At 41.9% G+C, this 23,673-nt stretch overlaps 1 protein-coding gene across 2 annotated transcripts in view; it reads right to left on the bottom strand.

Annotated features, from left to right (window-relative positions):
• The window catches only part of MDGA2 (MAM domain containing glycosylphosphatidylinositol anchor 2), a 1,144,403-nt gene that overhangs the window by 642,276 nt on the left and 478,454 nt on the right, over positions 1-23,673 (bottom strand). For both annotated transcript variants that reach the window (XM_073609471.1, XM_073609469.1), the window contains exon 2: positions 8,970-9,109. In XM_073609471.1, the coding sequence (XP_073465572.1) occupies positions 8,970-9,109 (140 nt within the window). The remainder of the gene's footprint in view (positions 1-8,969; positions 9,110-23,673) is intronic.

Below are 23,673 nucleotides of genomic sequence, written 5' to 3' on the forward strand. Positions count from 1 at the left end.
AATTTCCAAACATCAAGAACGCGGTGACGTACAACAAGTATGATGAGCTGAGAAAAATGAAGTTCAATAGCCAGTGCTGCTCTTCTGCTTGATTCCGAGCATGCGTGGAACTTTGTGCGTCGGAATTGTGTACACACGATTGGAATTTACGCGAACTAATTTTGTCGGAAAATTTGAGAACCAGATCTCAAATTTTGTGCGACGAAAATTACCCCCCCCCCCCGCCGGCCGCGACGCTCGGATTCGATCAGGAACCGATCAGGAACCGAAATCTGGCCTGGACTTGGTGATCAGTCCTGACAAATGAGATCCTTCCCCTGTCTGTGTAACTGTAAACACTGACAGGGGAAGTGATGTCATCTCTCCTCGTGTTGGTCTTTTCATTCCAGACCGAGAGGAGAGAAGACATCCAAGTAAGTGCACCAACACTACACTGACACCAGGTCACGTAGGCACACAATTCACCCCCCGATCACCCCCCCCATTAACCCCTTCACCACCTGTCACCCAGTACAGCAATCAGGTTTTTTTTTTTTATTGCTGTACTAGTGTCATTAGTGACACTAATCAGTGTTAGGGTAATTAGTATTAGGCCCAGATAGGTTTAGGGACCCCCCTAACCCCCCCAATAAGGGTTTACCCCTTTATTACCCCGTCACCTGTGATCACAATAGAAGTGTCACGGGTGACGCAGTTTAGCTAGATTTTTTTTTTATAGCATCAGGGCACCCGCCATATTTTACCCAATAAAGGTTTAACCCACTAATCACCCAGCGGGTGTTCAAAGTTAGGTTCTAGCATCAGATAGGGTCTGCATCGCCCCAGGCAGCGTCAGATTAGTGCCATTACCGCTAACACCCACGCATGTACCATACACCTCCCTTAGTAGTATAGTGTCTGAACAGATCGATATCTGATCAGATCTATACTAGCATCTTCAACAGTTTAGGGTGCCCAAAAATGCAATGTTAGCGGGATCAGCCCAGATACCTGCTAGTACCTGCGTTTAGCCCCTCCGCCCAGCCCAGCCAACCCAAGTGCAGTATCAACCGATCACTGTCACTTACAAAACACAACACACATAACTGCAGCGTTCGCAGAGACAGGCCTGATCCCTGCGAACGCTAACAGTTTTTTTTGTAGCGTTTGAATCAGTCGCTAACAGTCAGGAGCTTTTTTACCTGTGAGTCTCACTACTGTACCAGTAAATTTAGAGACCAAAATGTCAAATCGAAGGTACAGTAGTGAAGAGGTCTACATGTTTCTGGGCATGACAGATGGTGAAGAGGAAGTCACTCATCTGTCAGATTCAGGCTCAGAATACGATCCTGTAGAGGACAGCGGCACCCTGACAGATAGCTCTGATGAGGGAGTTGGGGTCCCTGCCAAGGTCAGGCATACCAGACCCCGATCTTCTGCCGTCGTTGAGGTGCAAGAACCGCAGGTTCCTCGTATGGAGCAGAGAGCCAGTACTAGCGCCGCTGCTACTTCTGGTGAACTGGCATGCACCAGCGGCCTAGTACATCCTGGTCATATGTCCAGCACTGCAGTAACACTTGGTGGTCCCATAAGTGCAGTTCAAGCTGGCCAGATGGCAAGCACGAGTAGTGTCCCGCTGCCACCAAGAAGAAGACAAACAAACACAGGCCCATCGAGCCCATAGTGCCCTTCCTGCTGCATTCCCCAATCCTAATTGGGAACCCACCACTTCTGCAGCACCCGTACTTCACCCATTCACTGGCCAACCCGGAATTCAGGTGGAAACAGTTGATTTGACAGTTGATGACGTCACTTGATTTTTATTCGCTGTTTTTTACCAAAGATCCCTATAGATCTATTGTGGACCAAAGCAATTTGTATGCTGGTTAATTCATCGCCGCTAATCCCTAGATGACCCTTGCCAGAGTTTGGAGACCAATTACGGTCTCTGAATTTAAGACCTTTCTGGGCCTATCCCTCCTCATGGGCGTAACTAAAAAAAGAGTGAGTTACGGTCATATTGGTCCACTGACCCAATTCCCCATACGCCCGTGTTCTCTGCCACCATGACCAGGACACGATACGAGTAGATCTTGCGGTTCATGCATTTCAACAACAATGAACTCTGTCATCCTCGGGGTGACCCTGAATTTGATCGGCTCTACAAAATTAGGCCCCTCGTAAACCACTTCAACCAATGTTTTGCAGCCTTTTTTACTCCCCATCAAGTTGTCTGTGTTGATGGGTCCCTGATTAAGTTTTTTGGCCGCTTGTCATTCAAACAGTATCTTCCCAGCAAGCGTGTCAGATACGGGGTCAAGATGTATAAGCTCTGTGACAGGGCCACAGGCTATACATGTAGTTTTATGGTTTACGAGGGAAAAGATCACATAGAGCCGGAGAACTGCCCTGACTACCTAGGGAGTGCTGGTAAGATTGTGTGGGACTTGGTGTCACCCTTATTCGGAAAGGGATACCACTTGTATGTGGACAATTATTACACAAGCGTGCCACTTTTTAGTCACGTGTTTGATCATCAAATTGGCGCATGTTGCTGGCTTACCCCAGCGGCTTGTAGATTCCCATCTTAGGCTGGGGGAGAGAGCCTGCTTGAGATGTAATAATTTGCTCACTGTGAAGTGGAGGGATAATAAGAATGATTTTGTTCTTTCCTCCCTTCACGCAGATATGACAGTCCAAATTACTACGGCGACTGGTGTTGTAGAGAAACCCCTCTGTGTCCACGAATATAACCTAAATATGGGAGGGGTGGACCTCAACAACCAGTTGTTGGCGCCATACCTAATTGCCCGTAAGGCCAGACGCTGGTATAAAAAAAGTGTCTGTATACTTATTTCAATTGGCTTTGCTGAACGCTCATGTGCTATACAGAGCTTCAGGACAAACTAGATCCTTTCTTAAATTCCAGGAAGAGATCATCAGAGCCCTTGTGTTTCCAGACGGTGCTCTGGCCCAACTTGACAACGCAAATGCAGTAAGCCGGATGCATAAGAGGCATTTCCTGCATGTCCTCTCTGGTACCCCTACCCAAAGATGATGTCGTGTCTGTAGAAAGCGTGGATTTAGGCGTGACACTCGCATTTATTGTCCCTCCTGTCCTGACCAACCTGGTCTTTGCATTGGTGACTGTTTCGAACGCTATCACACACTAGTTGAGTATTAGCATAGGGTACAGCACCACACAGTCATAGGCACATGTACACAGGGTCTCGGGGTCTCGAAAGAATGTGATAGCCATCACATTTTGAGAGACCCTAATCTGCAATGTTCAGTTTATAGTTTTTTTTACAGTTTTTATAAAAGTGAAAAAAAAAAAAACGCACACAAAAAAAAATAAAAAAGCCAAAAATAGTTGTGGTTGTATTTTTCTTCTCTCTCGCTCTATTGTTCTCTCTTATGTTCGCTCTCTTCTTTCCACTCTAATGTTCGCTCACTATTGTTCTATCATTCTCTCGGTTTTATTTTTACTATGTTTTATGGTATTTAAAAACAAAATGGTGCATGTATGCCCATCATTAATAGTGGGTGGATGAAGGGAGGTATTCTAATGTTGGGTATACCCACCGATCAATCTCTTCTTTTCGTTCAGCCCACAGGCTGCATAAAAAAAAAAAAAAAAAGATTACAATATATGCCCAACAAGGACCAGCAACGTACTGGTATGTTGCTGGACTTTGAGTGGTTATACTAGAATGATGCTTGCGGATTTAGGCATCATTTAGGTATCATCTTGGTATCATTCTTTTCAGCCAGCGGTCGGCTTTCATGTAAAAGCAATCCTAGTGGCTGATTAGCCTCTAGACTGCTTTTACAAGCAGTGGGAGGGAGTGTCCCTCCCACCATCTTCCACAGTTTTCTCTGGCTCTCCTGTCCCAACAGGGAACCTGAGAATGCAGCCGATGGTTCCGCCAGCTGACCATAGAGCTGATCAGAGACCAGAATGGCTCCAATCATCTCTATGGCCTAAGAAACCGGAAGCGAAGAGCATTTCATGACTTAGATTTCGCCGGATCTAAACAGCGCCATTGGTAAATTGGGAAAGCATTTTATCACACCCATCTTAGTGTGGTCAGATGCTTTGAGGGCAGAGGAGAGATCTAGGGTCTAATAGACCCCAATTTTTTCAAAAAAAAGAGTACCTGTCACTACATATTGCTATCATAGGGGATATTTACATTCCCTGAGAGAACAATACAAATTATAAAAAAAATATGAAAGGAACAGTTTAAAAATAAAATAAAAAAAGCAAAATAAATAATTAAAAAAAATAATTAAAAAAAGCACCCGTCCCCCCTCTGCTCTCGCGCAAAGGCGAACGCAAGCGTCGCTCTGGCGTCAAATGTAAACAGCAATTGCACCATGCATGTGAGGTATCACCGCGAAGGTCAGATTGAGGGCAGTAATTTTAGCAGTAAACCTCCTCTGTAAATCTAAAGTGGTAACCTGTAAAGGCTTTTAAATGCTTTTAAAAATGTATTTAGTTTGTTGCCGCTGCACATTTGTGCACAATAATGTGCCTGGGCACACCCTAATCACGCTGTGCTGCGCAGATTCCCCTTACTGCTTGGCTGCAGAGAAAGGGACTGGGAAATCACTGTCCTCAGTCCCTTTCTCTGTCTCAAAAGTGAGGCTGTTCAGACCCCTGATATTTCACCAAAGTCCCTCAATGGGGCTCCTAATCAATTGTAAAAAAAAAATATAATAAGTTATAATAATAAAAAAATAAAAATAAATTACTGACACCAATCCCTGCCCTACTGACACCTTCTACTGCTCTCTATATAGTGTGTGTGTTTAAGCTTTGGGGTGCACACCCTAATGCAATAGGCTGCGCATGCCTATGCATGCCTCAATGGTTCAGGGCATTTTTGGAAGCAAAAGGGGGACCCTCTGAATATTAGGTGGGTGAATGATCAGTGTATGTGAGAAATATGCCAAAAACTATATATTATGATATCAAAATGAACATGTACATATGTTCGAGAATGCCTTCATTTTCTTTTTTGTACGGTATTGTTTTTTCCTTAAAATTCATGTCCGTATGCTGTAAAAAGTTCTGCCATTAATGAGCACTAACAAGGGTGACACTGTCTCTCTGCATGTCAAATATCCACTTTAAACCGAGCTACATATTGTACATTGTAAACCTGAAAATAAAGTGTCATGATTAAGCTTGGCATTGCTTCTCAAAAACAAAATTTTCCACTATACTGTTGCTGATATAATGCACAGTCCATTAAATAAACCCTTATACTAAGTTTTCCAGGCAAAGTGGTTCAACAACGCCATTCGAGCGTCCCTTTGATGTCTTACATAAAAAGCACAAAAAAAAGAAAAGGACCAAATAGCGGCCAACTTTGAACCAGAGCAGAATGATCTCTCATTAGTCTACTCAGATTGCTTCCAAAATTGTTTTTTACAAAGCATTCCACTTTCGTCATAATGCAACTTGTCAGGCTTTTTTCATGTTAAGTTTCTGTATTGTCACATAGTTTTTAAATACAGTAACACTACATCCATATGAACAGATCCATTCTCAGGGATGGGTCTCTCAGCTTTCATCTCCTGCTATTTGCACAATGCGTAGCAGCTTGCTGCTTAAGATTCACAGCACAGAAAGCCAGAGAGGAAGGCAGAGAGCCAGCAATAGGACCAAGTTGGCGAAAGCTACAGATTATTTGTTTTCAAGACTACATGACACGTTACACAACTGCAGGCATAATTACAGCGCAGCAATAATATACCCAGTCCCATCTTGACACAATCTCCAACAAGTAAAATGCAGTACAGGGCAGGCAGAGAGGTCGGGAAGGATAAATATGGTGTTCTTAGAGGAATGGAACAGAGGTTGGAGAAATGTTGTTCCAGGTAAAAGGAAAAAAAAAAACGTGCTTAAAAAAAAAAAAAAAAAAAACCTCCACCTTTTCATCCACATATCTTCCAGACAATTTCATTACTCCGTCTTTCATATAAGCCAGTTTGTGTATTAATATGTTTTTTTTTTTTAACATTGCTATAGATGTGCAGATCCTTTAGTGAAATGCATGTAAAATATACCATCAAACAAAACGCATGGTGTGAATAGGTCGGCCACCTCATCCCCTTAAAACTGAACACATATTAATTACACAGGTTCTGTGGCTGATTAAGGTGGCAATTAAACCCACTTGGTGCCTTATCTGCATTAAATTAGCCCTGAGGCGGTTGTATACCCGCAAGAAAAATAAAAAAAAACTATAAGGCAAAGGCATAATGAGCTAGTATGTACCGCATACTAGCTCATTATGAAATACTTCCCTTAAAACAAAGCGCAGGCATTAAGTCCCGGTCACCGCTTAGGGAGCTGACATGTTCCCTCTGCGTTTCTTCTGGGTTCATGGCTCCGGTGCTGTGAGTGGCCGGAGCCACGATGAAGTCTGGCAAGGAGCTCTGATTTTCCGCCAGCATCTGCCGGACCTTCAGAGCGCATGAGCCGCTGACGTCAGAGGCTGCATGCAAGGTGAATATCTCCTAAACCATACAGGTTACTATAATAAAACTTACCTGTAGGTAAAGATGTGAAAGCAGGATATACAACCAATTTAAAACCTGTGTAATTCATGTGTGTTTGGGTCTAAAGGGGTGAAGTGGCAACCCTAGGTGTGAACACCAAACCCAAGTGCATTCATTCATTGTCTATATTCATCCATAGGTTGCAGGTCAAGGTCAACTAAAACCAATATTTTTAGTGGGGGGCAACATTAAAGTGGTTCTAAAGGCTCAAGTTTTTTATACCTTAAAGTGATTGTAAAGTCTTGTTTTTTCTTCTTTAAAAATAACAAACATGTACTACTTACCTGCACTATGCAGTGGTTTTACACAGAGCAGCCCAGATCCTCCTTTTCTCGGGTCCCGCGCTGGTGCTCCTGGCTCCTCCCTCCTGCCGGGTGCCCTCACAGCAAGCGGGCACCCAAGCTGGCACACCCCTGACCAGTGTCCATTCACACACAGAGCCACAATTCAGCCCCTTCCCATCTCCAGATTGGTTCACTGGTTGTAATTGACAGCAGCGGGAGCCAATGGCTCCCGCTGCTGCCAAAAAGCCAATCAGGATTGCAAGTCCACGGAGAGGCAAGGTAATCGTAGAAATTGCTGGTTCGAGGGGGCTCAGGTAAGTATTAGGGGGGGCTGCTGCACACAGAAGGTTTTTCTATGTATGAAGGTAAAAAACCTTCTGGGTGCAGCTCCCCCTCTTATACTTACCTGAGCCTCATCTCTATCCAGCGATGTGCATAAAAGCATCGGCTCTCTCGGGTCTCTCTCTCCTCATTCGCTCACACAGCAGTGGGAGCCATTTGTTCCTGCTGCTGTCAATCACAGCCAGTAAGCTAAGGTGGAGAGTGTGGGAGGCAAGGCTAAGCCGCACTCTGTGTGTGTGAATGGACACACAGAGCGAGGCTCGGGAGCGAGCCTGCATGAGTGCCCCATAGCAAGAGGCTTGGTATTGGGGCACTTGGCATGGAGGAGGAGTCAACAACACCAGGGAGGACCCAAAAAGAAGAGAATTGGGGCTGCTCTGTGCAAAACCATTGCAAAGAGCAGTTAAGTATAATATGTTTATTTTAAAAAAAAAGGGGGTAGGAAATTCCGCTGTATGTCCTCCTTTTCCCTCCTTTTTTTTGGGACTTTTTTGGGAGCGAGTACCTAGTTTTGACGGGTACCCGCTCCCTCTTCTGGCCGGGATGCCATAGCCGATCCACTGCAATTTCTCTTCCCCCTTCCCTCCCGCAATTTTCTGGGACACATTTCTGGTCCCAGAGGGCTGCGGGACCATTCAGAAAGCATTGGGTGGCTTTCACATGCACAGCCAGCTGTGAAGCCACAAAGAATCACAACCAGCTGCTCATGGTAAATATGCCAGCTCCAGGGACTTGAAGTCCGGCAAAGAACCTGTGTGGGTGAGGACGGCGCTCGACCCCTGGACCCCCCTGGACAGGTGAGTGTGCTTGTTCAAACAGGGTGAAGAACCACTTCAAATACAAAACCTTCGTCTAACATGGACTTGGCAAGCTGGGTAGATCATGTCACTGGTATCCCTAAAAAGTATAAGAAGTCTGAGTTTGTTTTAACTAGGTTCACAGAAATCATAGTTGCAATTGAGGCTTACTTCTGGGGGAACACAGGTCACTTTACTCTGAAACCTCCTCCTCATCACCCTTGGAGATGAGCGCATAGGAGAGGGGGTACATTTCTCTAGTAACAGGAATTGTATAGCATTCTATTGCACATTTCCCATCACTAGAAGAGTAAATGGTAATGCCAATATCCTTACTCCAAAGAAGAATGGGTCATACTGGTGCAACCTACTCCATTGCTTACAGACCTGCAGTTTATTAGGGCGGCAGCAAGGATGTACACCGATACATTACTGAAGGCGAGAGTGATGGAGATCTGGACACTATCTTTGCACCAAGCTCCAAAGATAAGTGCTACTTGTGTACCAGCCATCACCTACCCTAAATTGAAATATCATCTTTTTAGGACTGGCTCTATTTTTTTAGCTTTAGACAGAGTAGAGAATACTTAAAGCAAGGAAATCTCTTCAATGTGAGGGAAACCTGGTGACATCCTATTCTGGTGTCAGCTCAACATTTTTGATTATTTCTCTCTTTCGGTCCTGGTCATAATCAGGACAAACTGGGTAAATCATCCCAGTGGGGACACAGATTGAAAATTAAAAAAAACTCAGGAGTTCTAATTATGCACTTATATATACAATTATATCCAAAACAAAAAAATCATCACTTTAGATACAGTTTAAATAGAGACTAAATCTACACTAGTGAAGATATACTAAAAAATTGTCAATTTGACATTTTCATCTGCATAGCTCCTTCATATTAAGATATACATATATTTTATTTCTCTTGTAATTACCAGCTGAGCCAACGAATTTAGTTTTAGTAAGGACGACTGCTTTTCTTACTCACCTGTGGGCGGGGGTGTCCTGTGACTAGGCAGGTCAACTCCAGAGTTTCACCCTCTCGTATCGTATAGACACGTTCTGAATATCTTTCTTCCTCAATATTACAGGCCAAGCCTGAATGGATGATCCGAACAGTAGGTGGAGCTGTGAAGAAAGAGATGACAATTAAACATTCTGATGGCATTGTACCAAAACAAAAAAAAACTACAAGAAAACAAGCATTATATAAAATGGTTACATCCATGAGAGATGATACAATGAATCAAAGTTTGCAACATTGACCAGGAGGTGGGAAGAGAGGGGGATTTCGAGAGAGAATATTTTTTTCAGTGTTGGGCTTCCTGCCTGGTCCAATGCTACACCTACTTTGATGTGATGCTGTTGCAAGCAAATGCTATATAAAAATTGTTAGACGTGTGCACACTGAAATATTTTGTTTCGGAATTTCGTTTTCGTTGGAAAAATACATTTATTTAGTTACTCCCGAAGTTCGTTTTTATTTATTTTGTTTCATTAAAAAATGCATTTGTCCGAAAATCCGAAATAATTAAGGTCGAATCTGTCATTGAAGGCTTATGGTGTCTGTCGAATGTTCTAAGAAGATTCGATGGAGCAGCTAAACTGTACGACGCCGCAATCGTACATTTCCGGGTGAATGTTCCGCCTACAAGCTATAGTAGAATTCTAATGTTGTATGACACTAATAATAATTATATTTATTAATTATTATTACTAGTCAACCAACATTAGAATTCTTCTATAGCCTATGGGCGGAGAATTTGACCATAAATGTCGGCTGGCGGAGAATTTGACCATAAAGGTCAGCTCGCGGCAACTGCTTCGTCGAATCTTCATGTCGAATTTTTCTCTCTATGTCGAATAATCTTGGACTAATAGAATTAGGTTAGGCACATTCGACCTTTTTTGCTATTGTCGCTATAATGTCGAATCTTTTCAATCTATGTATAATAATCTTGGACTAATAGAGCTAAGGTTAGGCACATTCAACCACAGGTTTGATGGACATAGATCGCTATTGTCAGCGTCATGTTGAATCTCCTATCAATATCGAACTGCTGTCGCAGCGAAAACGAAAATAAAGCATTTGTTTATGTCGGATCTTTCGGCTTTCGGATTCTGCACGTTTTTTATGGTTTGTTAAAACGATAACGAAAATACCCGAAATTCGGACAAAATTGCATTCGGACGAAAATGAATGCACATGTCTAAAATTTGTTATTCTTTCGTTCCCATCCTTTTTATTGGGTCCAAGGTGTTGATCTCGCTAAAGATGCTGTAGCCTCATAAAAAAAAAAAATCAAAATTCTGCATTTTTAAATGTTTTTAACCATCATCTTCAGGCATCTCTACCTAATCCAAGATGCTCACTGTCCTAATCCCCTTTTAAAATATATATTAAAATAAAATATATATATATATATATATATATATATATTAAAATATATATATATATATACTTTTTTTTTTTTTTTCAGGTCTACACAGAACATTTCTACCAGTTTACTTGGGTGGATTGGTTCATCCTGTGAATAGGCAGTCTTCAGTAAACATTCAATTGGTGTGGACTGCCATATTCATTACTAGCAGGCATAATTTTTATTCTGCCTTCTCAAAGAAATAAAAAAAAAAAAAAAAACAAAGCAAAACAACCACAACTATAAAAGATCACAGTCAGAATATTTGCAATCTAGTCATATTTTCACTCAGAACCATTATTGGCGCTCATGTTAACATGCTTGCTCATCTCCTGGTCTTGATACAGGCAATTTTAGTACCTTGTTTCCAGTTTACCAATTACCTACAACTGAGATGCTGACACTCTCCTCTATTATGTAACTGACCTGATCGGATGTTTCTTTGTGTTACATCTTCTTTATAAGACCTGCAAGCTAAGTGAGCCTTGAATAAGTGCTCTGTATCCCGAATTAACCTGTAACTGTTTTGCTTTTACATGCTACAAGCAAATGCAATTCTGCAATTTACAAACCAATGAGCCAAAAGAATAAACAAGTTGTTTCATAAGAAATGCTTTGGCGTAAAAGAATTAGCTACACTAAGCAATACACCAGTGTCCTACTGAAATTAGAAGTCCAAGTAAAGTTTGCCAGTCTCAAGTAGAGGCATAGACATGCGCACAGGGTGCGCCAGGTGTGCCTGGGCACACCCTAATTACTCAGTGTGGTGCTGATTCCCCCTGTTTAGACCCCTGATATTGCACCAACATCCCCTAATGGGGTTCCTAAAAAATAAAATTGTAAAAAACATAAAATAATAATAATTAAAAAAAAAAAAAAAAAAAACGACTGACACCTTCCACTGCCCTACTGACACCATCCATTGCTCTGCTGACACGGTCAATATATACTGTACACACATGCACACACACAAATCTAATACAATAGGCTGTGCACACCTATGAGTAGGGGGTAGCAGTGTGTGTGTGTTACTGTTCTCAGGATATCCAAAACACTACAGTATAAAAGCATTCATATTCCAGCCAGACTGCATAGCTGTGAAAGTGAAGTTAATCGGAGCTTTGTCTAAGTGGAATGAAGCAGCAGGTTGACTTTCATGACCCCTCACCACCAGCACATCACTTTTCTTCCTGTAGCTCTACTCAGCTGTCAGTTGCAAACAAAGACAACCATTTGTAAATTCACTCCATGTAGAGCTTACACAGGACTGAGAAGTCACCCTGCACTCAAGTAACTGGACTGTACCAATCATCAGTGCAGTCACATGGAGTGAGTTTCATGCTCCCCCATATCCCAGAGTACGGAGTATTATTTTCTCCTGGCCGCCTAACAGAGCAACAAAGGAATGAATTAACCACTTAAGGACCGAGCCTCTTTGAGATTTGTTGTTTACAAGTTAAAAACATTTTTTTGCTAGAAAATTACTTAGGACCCCCAAACATTTTTTTTCTAACACCCTAGAGAATAAAATGGCGGTCGTTGCAATACTTTCTGTCACACCGTATTTGCACAGCGGTCTTACAAGCGCACTTTTTTGGGAAAAAATACACTTTTTTTAATTAAAAAAAATAAGACAACAGTAAAGTTAGCCAATTTTTTTTAAATATTGTGAACGATAATGTTAAGCCTAGTAAATTGATACCCAATATGTCACGCTTCAAAATTGCGCCCGCTCGTGTAATGGCGACAAACTTTTACCCTTAAAAATCTCCATAGGCGACGTTTAAAAAAATTCTACAGGTTGCACATTTTTGAGCTACAGAGGAGGTCTAGTGCTAGAATTATTGCGCTCGCTCTACCAATCGCGGCGATACTACACATGTGTGGTTTGACCACCATTTTCATATGTGGGCGCTACTCACGTATGCTTTCGCTTCTGCACGCAAGCTCGGCGGGATGGGGCGAGTTTAAAATTTTTTTTTTTTCTTATTTATTTTACCTTTTATTTATGTATTTATTTTTTTTTAACACTGTTCTTTTAAGAAAAAAAAAATGGTGTCACTTTTATTCCTATTACAAGGAATATAAACATTCCTTGTAACAGAAAAAAAGCATGGCAGGATCTCTTAAATATGAGATCTGGGGTCAAAAAGACATCAGATCTTATATTTACACTAAAATGCAATAAAAAAATTTGAAAAATTGTCATTTGAAAAAAAAAATAAAAATAAAAATGGCCCTTTAAGACCTAGCTGCTGCCATAACAAAGATATCCCTCTTCAAAGTTAGGACATATCGGCGTGCGGCGGCCCGGAAGTGATTAAATGTATGTAATGCCGTGGAGAGGGCTGAGATGACCAAGTCACTGTAGGTGGTCAGTGGAATGAGATCATAGAACAGATTATCCATGAGGTGCTTCAGAAGCAGGAGCAACAGCAGGATGATCCTTCTTCAATGCTGAATGGTGGGAGAAAGAGTGAAAAGCATGTGAAACACTGCACATAGGGATGCCATTAGTGCTTATTACCTGAAGCCTTATGCCGCGTAAACACGATCGCACATTCTGACAACAAAATCCATGTTTTTTTTCCCGACGGATGTTGGCTCAAACTTGTCTTGCATACACACGGTCACACAAATCTTGTCGGAAATTCCGAACGTCAAGAACGCGGTGACGTACAACACATACAACGAGCCGAGAAAAATGAAGTTCAATAGCCAATGCAGCTCTTCTGCTTGATTCCGAGCATGCGTGGAACATTGTGCGTCGGAATTGTGTACACACAATCGGAATTTTATGAGAACGGATTGTGTTGTCAGAAAATTTGAGATCCAGATCTCAAATTTTGTTTCTCGGAAATTCCGACGGAAAATGTCCGATGGAGCCTACACACGAGTCGGAATTTCCGACAACAAGCTCCCATCGAACATTTCCCGTCGGAAAATCCGACCGCGTGTACGCGGCATTAGTCATCATTACCATAGTAAGACGGCAGAGGTGCCAATTTTAAAATGACACCCAAAAGTACCAACTGTGAGGTAGCTCCCGATCCTTCAGACAAGCCATACTCAGTTCTTGAGTACTTACACCAGAAGCTTTGCTATGGTTCTGAACCCAACAATGAACTGCAACTGGTGCAGTATCCACAGGTCTACAAGGCACCACGATGCAAAGCCAAGTGCCAAAGGTCACATTGCAGGCTAGCCCCGCAACCTTCAATCCGACGGGGTCTGGGTAGGGCTTCCAAAGCTATTGCTGAGGAATCGGATATGTCAATCCAGGAAGCTGCTGTGTAAAGGCCAGCTCAGGTGGCTTTATCAAAGTCTTGATTCACCAAAGTAAAAATATCTAAGGTGTACGGAGTATCTTGACTAACAAAAAGTGTGAAAACACAAGAATAAAGAGATTGTCAAAATATAGTTAAGACTTTTGCACTGATGAAAAGGCATCCAGCCTTCTAGAACGCTACCGAAAAAACCGAGGCATTACAGATCAAGGCAGGGTGGCATGTTGCCTGGCTTAACTTTTTTTCCCCCACTATCCCAACTATCTATATGTTTATCCCCTGGGAAATACAATGGGGTTGTGCAAATACAAACTGGAGAGTGCAAAATCTGGTGCAGCTGTGCATGGCAGCCAATCAGCTTCTAACTTGTTCAATCAAGCTTTAAAAAAAAAACAAAAAAAAAACAAAAAAAAAAACTGGAAGCGGATTGGTTTCTATGCAGAGCTGCAGCAGATTTTGCACACTCCAGTTTTAGTAAATCAACTCCAATTCGAACATAAATGTAAAACTAGGTTAAAAATCCTCAAAATCAACCTGAACTCTGATATAGAATTTCTCTTTCATAGAAAATTCCTTAGCCGGTTTTGCTGTTAAATATTAGATTACAGAATGAAAGGGTGGATGGTACATTTATCACAAGCAGTCATATGGATGTTTAGACTTTAAAGCTGGTCTACCAGGCCCAGGTGAGCAGAAGGCATGGAATAAACAATTTAGCCTGGCTTAGGTTCCATAGCTGTGATAATTGCATTTGAGGTTCCCTAAATCCTGTCACTCCTGTGAAAAAGGATTACTGATCATCTATAAAGAGGAATGAGCTCTGTATATGAATCCTAAAGATATGATAAGAACTAGCAAATCACAGACTCTAGAAACCTTGGGAGAAAAGATGTGACATAGGTTGCTATATACATTACCTTTATGTAAGATAGCAGTTAAAAAAAAAAAAAAGAAAAGGAAAATCCCTACGAACAAATATTAGCAAACATATAGCAATAGCTTTTCAGGAAGAGTCATAGAACAATCCTTTAAGTTTTTTTTTTTTTTTTATAGAATAAATGTGGAAGAGTTAAATAATTGTTTACCTGAATTCTTCCCACTTGGCCAATTTTTTCTGTAAAAAATGTTGCCAATATTTTGTCACTAAAAACGTGCCCATCTACCAATAAACTATGTGCTGTACGTGTCTGATCTCAATGTAATGTCCTTTTGCTCTCCCACATCTAGTCTTAACAACATACCAGTATTTTTCTAACACAGCCACTCCATCACACTCTAGCTAGTTCGCATGATAACTCAATTAAAAGGTTTCACAGTCTCCGCTAAAAAATTCATCCCAAAGGCCAAGTCAAGTTCCTCCACCCCAAACTCGCTCATCCATGTCTTTATGGACCTTGCTTTGTGCACTGGTGCGTAGTCATGTTGGAACAGGAAGGGGCCATCCCCAAACTGTTCCCACAAAGTTGGGAGCATGGAATTGCCCAAAATTTCTTGGTATGCTGACACCTTAAGAGTTCCCTTCACTGGAACTAAGGGGCCAAGCCCAACCCTTGAAAAGTAACCCAACACCAAATGGTTTGGACCAGAGCACAAAGCAAGGTCCATAAAGACATGGAACTTGACTTGGCCTGCACAGAGTCCTGACCTCAACCCAATAGAACACCTTTGGGATGAATTAGAGGAGAGACTGCGAGCCAGGCCTTCTTGTCCAACATCAGTACCTGAGCTCACAAATGTGCTTTTGGAAGAATGGTTAAACATTCCCATAGACATGCTCCTAAACCTTGTGGATGGCGTCCCCAGAAGAGTTGAAACTGTTATAGCTGCAAAGGGTGAGCCAACTCAATATTGAACCCTACAGACCAAGACTGGGATGCCATTAAAGTCCATGTGTGTGTAAAGGCAGGCAATACTTTTGGCAATATAGCGTAGCTTGACCTTTTGACATATATAACCTATAGCATGTATGATACAATCGTGCCATCTATAGGTTGAATTAGGAAATGTTCCACCCATAGAAGACTATGGCAAAGAAAGTATTGAAAAAGGATACTCCCATGTGGAATTGTCTACCTAAGCTTTCCAAATAAAAGGACCAAAAGTGGTTGTATACCCTTTTTTATATATTTTTACCTACAGGTAAGCCTATAATAAGTCTTACCTGTAGGTAAAATGAAGTTTAGGAGATATTCACTTTGCATTCAGCTGCTGACTTCAGCGGCGCATGCGCTGTCAAGTTCCGGCTGAAGGTCCGGCAGATGCTGCTGGACCTTGCTGGAAAGAAGTCTCCTGCGTGCATGCACGAGAGTGATGACACTGCGGCTCCAGCCACTCAGCGCCAGAGCCACGAACCCAGAAGACACGCTGAGGGGAAATGTCAGCTCCCTCGCCGGTGACCAGGATTAGCTGCAGATGCCTCGATCTAAGGTAAGTATTTCATAATGAGCTAGTATGCGGCGCATACTAGCTCATTATGTCTTTGCCTTACAGGCTTTTTTTTTAAATGTTGTGCGGGTATATAACCACTTTAAGCTGACAGGAAGATTCTACAATTACAGAAAAACAAAGGTCTGTGCCAGAAGAAACTATGATGTTATTGCGTGATTTCCTGCAATCACTACTAGAGTAGAGCCTGAAGCCACCATAGCTGCGTAATTTTTTTAGCGTATTCTTATTGTACACATACCATTATTCATGCTTATTCTCCAGTAAGTAGGTAGCATGTGCTGTATGTATATCTGCCTGCCTTGTATTGTTTTCCTCTAATTGTAAATGGTTTGTATGTGCAGCATTTGTGTAGTAAAAGCACATTAATATATTACAGAGATTTTAATTGCATCCTTGCATTTAACGCAAAGAACCTTAAAAAAAGTTGCAAGGCAAAACAACTTGCTACAAGGATAGTAATTTGCTCAACTGGTAAAGAAGATCTGTGGGTCTTGGCCAGTTGACTCCTGCAAAGGCTCCCAGACGCCTCGGGTCACTGAAAGTTGGACATATTTTCATAACTTGCCTAATTGCACCCCTATTTGGTAAATCATTCCATCATTTAAATAGCAAAACCACCACCGATTTTCTCTCTTACTAACCAAAAGTGCAGTCTACAGTAGCACGGAAGCAAATGGATGAACGACTCAAAGTTAATTTCTCCTGTTTATGGCAGTACTGACAGGCTATAGTCCCATAGAAAAATGCTTTGATTATGAACCATTAACTGGCCTATTGATGTTATTTTTAAATGGAGTACTTCACTGATCTACTGATCTTATCCCTTTTATTCATTTAACTGATATACTGCAGCTGTGACCATGCTCCAGGCTACCCTACCCTTTGTTGTCACAAGCTGGGCTTTATCTTGGTTCAATTATATATGAGCATACAATGATAAAACCTGTCTTTTCATGTGAAAACTCACTGTTGACTGCAATCAACAAAAATTATATTTTGTATAGCTTATAAAAGAACAATTTCCGGCATCAAGTAAACCCAGTCAGTCATCAAGGAAGATCTGCTAAGATCATATGACTAAATGCCTATTGTCAGGGGCCCTGTGTCATGGAGACCCTTTCGCCGCGTACACACGGGCGGACTTTCCAACGGACTTTCGACGATCACACCAAAGTCCTGATGACGTACGACCGGACTAAAATAAGGAAGTTGATAGCCAGTACCCAATAGCTGCCCTAGCGTTGGTTTTCGTCCGTCAGACTAGCATACAGACGAGCAAATTTTTCGACCGGACTAGAGTCCGTTGGACAAATTTGAAACATGTTCCAAATCTAAAGTCTGTCAGATTGTTGACCGAAAAAGTCAGCTGCAGGTCCGATGGAGCCCACACACGATCGGATTGTCCGCCGGATTTGGTCAGGTCGAAAAGTCTGCCCGTGTGTACACGGCATTACCGCACAGGTAAATGCATGTTCGGTTTTTTTTTTGTTTTTATTTAATCATTTCTTATAAACAAGGTGGAAGGGTACAGAAGAAAACGTGAGTTTATTTTTTTTAAAGGATCTGCTTTTACCTTTATTAAAACTTAAAAAAAAAATGACCAAAAAATGCTCTTGCAGTCTTGCAACCATAGGAATGGTGTCAGTACCGATTTAACCACTTGCCGACCAGCCAGTAGTAGTTTTACTGCTCCCCTGGGCCCTGCGTTGTACCTGTAAATCGCGCTGAACTTCCTGGTTTACAGGCGCTCACGTGAACTGCTTTGCTTGAAAGTCCTGAGTTATCACTGCCATTAATAGGTTTTACCGGTCTTTGTGGTCAGCCTGTATATACCACTGTTCAGCTCCCGGTCTGGCACTAAATTTTCAATTGTGTTCAAACCACTGAACCTCCCTGCAACATTACCTAATTAATCCACATTCATCCACCCCACCCCCACACCGCCACACCGCCTGTACTTGGACTTATCTGAGGTCTTACATTATCCAATTTCTTTTGTAAAACATTTATTGAAATAAAATGATAAAGGAATTACTCACAAGCAGTAGTAAAATCTGGTATCATAGACTCGAACGACAACAAGCAGCTTGGTGAGGATGATGAGCGAAGCCTGCCAAAGGTCTTAGAGGAATATGTAAGCTTCACTACTAGCTGACGCGTTTCGAAGGGCACGTCCCTTCTTCATCAGAGCACAGAGGCTGTGCTCTGATGAAGAAGGGACGTGCCCTTCGAAACGCGTCAGCTAGTAGTGAAGCTTACATATTCCTCTAAGACCTTTGGCAGGCTTCGCTCATCATCCTCACCAAGCTGCTTGTTGTCGTTCGAGTCTATGATACCAGATTTTACTACTGCTTGTGAGTAATTCCTTTATCATTTTATTTCAATAAATGTTTTACAAAAGATAATGCACATGGCTGGTGCGCCCCTCTTTCTTTTTATTTCCTTGTCTGGTAGGACTCCCCATCCTTGAGGGCAGCAAGGCCTGTGTTGTTCTTCTATCTATCTGGTCGACCACTTGTGCGCAGGAGTCAATTTGTTCTTCTGTATTATCCAATTTCTAGCTGACCTAGTTAGAATCTGTTGCTGTGATTGGTGTGTGTATGGGGTATGTTTGGCCGCGGCTCCGTTGTTTTTAATGATAACGTTATCAATTTTAATTAGTCAATTGATATCCTCCCTGATTTGCCCATAATTGCCTATTTTTGTATTCTTTGTGTGGTGTTTATAGTTTAATAAATATATTGTTTTTTGACAGATTGTGTTTGGGTTTCTGCCTTTCTTTGGGGAATCTCTTTTTCCTTGTTATTTTTTGTATGCCTTATAAGGCGACCCAAACTGCACCCATTATTACATTGGATGAATATCTGCCTATACCCAATTAACTAATTTAATCTGGAGGTTGATCCGGGCTAAAATCATTTTTTCCGCTCACGTGCCCTCTGCCTTTCCTGCTGTGGTTGGACACAGCACAAGTTTGTCAGCAGGCTTGCAGCCAATGACTTTGACTGTGAATACAACCCAGATCTGGTAGTTTTTTCTCCCTGATTTCACTTACCGTTCAGAGCTGAAAATCAGGAAGAAAAGACAGCCAGTCTGTGAATAAAATCAGCACACATACACTTGCTAGGCACACAGTTAACCCTTCGATTGCTCTCCTGATCAGTGCCATTATCACAGTGACAATCTACAGCATGGGTGTGTGCAGCCTATTGCATTAGGTTGTGCACCCCAAAGCTCAAACACACAGGCCTTTCTCTGCAGCCTCAGCTGCACTGGACAGTGAATGAATGGGAAGTGCTCTGTGCTGAGCGGCTTCCTGTTCATTTACAAACGGAAGCCTAGTAAACACAGTTTACTATGCTTTGGCTATGAATGAACACAGTGAGTGAGATCACCGTCATGACTAGTATAATGTCTGTCCAGGTCCGTATCCTGGTCACGTTCAGAACTATACTAGTGTCCCCAAAAATGCAGTGTTAGCAGGATCAACCCTGATCACTGCCAGCACTCTCGACATGTAGCAGAAAACATTTTCTCCAACATTTATGAAGAAATTAGACCCCTTTCACACCGAGGCGCTTTTCAGGCATTTTAGCGCTAGAAATCGCGACTGTAAAGCATCTAAAAAAGTGCCTCTCATGCCTCCCCAGTGTGAAAGCCCGAGTGCTTTCACACTGGGACGGTGCGCTTGCAGGACAGGAAAAAAAAGTCCTTCAAACAGCATCTTTGGGGTGGATTGGGAGCGGTGTATACACCTCTCCCAAAATGCCCTGCCCAATGAAATGAATGGGCAGCACTGCCGAAGCGCCTGCAAAGCACTTCAGCAGCACCGCAACATGGGCGCTTTTAACCCTTTCTTCGGCCGCTAGCGGGGGGGTCAAAAGCGGCCCGCTAGTGGCCAAAAAGCGAGCGCCGCTAAAACGACGGTAAAGCGCTGCTAAAGCTAGCGCCGCTTTACAGCTAATGCACCACCAAAACTAGCACCGCTTTACCGCTAACGCACCACCGCCCCAGTGTGAAAGTAGCCTTAGATTTTATTGGATATGTTTTATAACAGAAAGTAGAAATTATTTTGTCTTTTTTTTTTTTGTTTATATAAAAAAAAAAAAAAACAGTGGTGATCAAATACCATCAAAAGAAAGCTCTATTTGTGTTAAAAAAAAATATATGTAATATACATTTATTTGAGGTACAGTGTTGCATGACCAAGCAGTTGGCAGGTATAGTAGCACAGTGCTAAATAGCAAACAAAATATCCAGGTCATGAAGGGGGTAAAACCTTCCGGAGGTCAAGTGGTTAAATAATGTACGTGCCATTAGTCAGGCAGATCAGAATCAAAGGGTTGGGTAGATGGGGGAAAGATCTCCAGGTGGACTTCATAGCAATGAATTCAAACTAGAGTGCTTGAACGAATTGTAGTTATTATTGCATTACCCAGAAAAAAACATTAACAGCTTTGAGGAAAATGTCAAGGAAAGGAATAAGGTGTCTGAAAGTTCTCATTAATTCAGGCCATGGTATACCTTAGTAGTTAGTCCCATTCACCTGGACTTGTTCTGTAATGTTGATCTATGCTCATCTAGCTACACACCTTCAGCCATACAACTTGAACAATTACCACATGTTCCAATCTTCAGCGCACCATGGTGATTGTCTTACGTAATAAGAACAGGACCATTTCACAAACTTTCACACCTTCCATCATGTTCATGGACAATCAACATTTGCCTTGACACATTTCATGGTGTTTGGATTAAGTTGATTGAATCCCTCGTGTGGATTTAAACCCTGGGCTAGATTGCTGACTATCAGTAGAATGGTGGCAGCTGCTGGATACATAGAAAAATATCTTCCATATTATACAAGTTCAGTTTATTGTGACTACTTATTGATGGAGAGGGTTAGGAGCAACTTTTGTGAAAGCTGAAAAACCCCTTACAGCGCACACTCCGTTCAGAGAGGCCATCCATGGACGTCCTCCTGTAACCCATGCCCCTCGCAAGCCCCCTGTGGTGCACATCTGACGCGCTCAGTCCTTTGGATCACAGATCATGGGAGAGGGCCAATCACAGCAACCCTTTACCCCATGATCAGCTGTGTCCGGTCACAGTGTAAACAGAATTGCTGGTTATCGACAGTACTTTCCTGCCACAGCGTAAGGAGAGACGGTAACCGGGCAATACTGACAGGGGACATGCACACAGATAATCGGGGTTCATCAGTGCCATCAACGCTGCCCATCAGTGCCATTAATGCTGCCCATCAGTGTCTCCTCATCAGTGCTGCCTATCAGTGCCACTTACCAATGCCTATCAGTGACACCTATTAGTGGCTAGTGCCACCCATCAGTGAAGCCTCATCAGTGCCCATAAGTGACACAGAAAAATTATTTATTTGCAAAAATTTAGAACACAAACGAAGAAAAAGGGTTTTTTTTTCAAAATGTTATGTCTTTTTTCATTTGTTTAGCACAAAATAAAAATCCAGTGGTGATTTGATACTACCAAACGAAAGCTGTACCTGTTTAAAAAAAAAAAAAAAGTCATATGGGTACAGTGTTGCATGACCATGCAATTGTCGTTCAAAGTGCGACGGCGTTGAAAGCCTGGACAGGAAAGGGGGTATACGGTATGTGCCCAGTAAGCAAGTGGTTAAATGAATAATAAAACAAATGAAATAAAAAAAAATTATTGTAAAAGAGGGAGCAAGATCTTTTAAGAGCGATCTAAAACAAAGCGGCATACCACAACTCCAACTGCATTTATTTATTTATTCAAGTAGAACAACTCTCGAGAGTTTGTGTGCAAACATTACAGCTGATGCCACAGACAACAGATGTGTTTCCATACTGATATAATAATAGAACTGTAAACAACGAGATAAGAATGGAATGGTGAATTGATATAATCTACTTTCTCTGACTACTCTAGATCCACGAAAAAAAAAAAAACTGCAGATATGCCCTTGACACAAGTAGTTCTCATTCCTATAGGATGTCCACCTAATGCGCTCACTTTACATTCTTTGTTAACTTTATGAAAAGCATACAGATAATGCATATCAACACTGAAATACATCAGGCTTGTATACCAATTGTGTAAATTCTGACATCTGACTGTCTGGGAGACACAGCTAGAGTAAATGATGAACTGTATAAAGAATGAAAAATGTCTGCCCACAGCTCAGAAATGTTCTTTCAGTTCTATACTTCATGGTGTTTGATGAAGGATTTGGTATGTGTCCCATTTCCCTTGTGGCCCCAATTTTAAAAGCATAACCAGGGCTGTAGTTGCCATGAGGCACCCATGGACAAGTGCCTAGGACAGCAGGGTTAGAAGGGGCAACACGTTGGCTGGGTTCACACTATTGCAAATTGGATACGGATTTCCCCCGCATCCAATTCGCATAGCAGGAGATTGTGATCAGCTCTCTATGGAGCCGGTTCACACATCTCCATAGCGGCTCCGGTGCGAACTGCACAGGAGCCCTGTGTGTCTTTTGGTCAGTTTCAGGTCCGAATTCAGCCCAAAATTCAGCCTGAAATCGGACCTGAAACAGTGAATGGAGACGCACCGGACTCCTGCTGTGAGCCACTGCGTTCTCAAATGTGAACCCAACCTAAACCTCAACCGTTGCAAATTTTTATTTTTGTATCTGGTTTCCCTCAGTTTATTTCTCAACATTTGTGGCTAAAATATAGCAAGAAACCTGTGGGTAAAGGGGATTTTAGTCGATGTTGAGACACATCATTAGACTATTATGCAGCAAACATAAACATCTCAAATTTTTTGATTGGTGTTCTGTACAGTTCAAACATATTTTTGTATATATAGCAAACAGTATGCTGTCTTCAATAGGGCATTCTAGCATTAGTATTTATTAGAATTGCCCGACACAATGGACAGAACTTTGCAAATAAGTCTTCACCATTCAAGTGTTCTTAAGGTGGTACAACATCTAAATATTGATTTTCATTAAAATAGAACAACAGGCAGAACTTTTTTTTCATTTTGGATAGAGTAATGGAGGGTTATAACACCAGTAAGGTTTATTTTTGCCATCTTTGCCCCATTGAAGAGATTTATCTTGACTTCCTACCCCAAAGCCAAAACAGGAAGTCAGAGAAAATCCCTGCTAATTAAGGGAATCTCTTGGAGACCACAAGGTCACCAGAACTAGTGCCCCCATTGGAAGATTTACCCTCTATTACTTTTCTGGGGACAACACAGGCAGGAAGGTGTTAAGGGACAGATGTTAACTATAAGTATTGCACACCCATATCCCAAGCAAAACTACACCTTCTCTGGTCTTTCCAGCCTGTGAGGCAAAAATAAACTCTTTAGGTCTGGCATGTTTAAATTGGATCCTCATTGACTTTAACCACTTCACACCCACGCTCTAGCTGAAAAACATCTACAGCTTAATATTGAAAATATGACCGATCATGCCAAAAAAATGTCTTTTATTCAAGGATAGTGATCACATGAAGCCATTTATTATCACATAGTTTTTTGGCTCCTTTTAAAATCATAATAA

Source organism: Aquarana catesbeiana, linkage group LG13 (assembly GCF_042186555.1).
Source record: "Aquarana catesbeiana isolate 2022-GZ linkage group LG13, ASM4218655v1, whole genome shotgun sequence".
In the NCBI taxonomy this organism is placed as follows: Eukaryota; Metazoa; Chordata; class Amphibia; order Anura; family Ranidae; genus Aquarana; species Aquarana catesbeiana.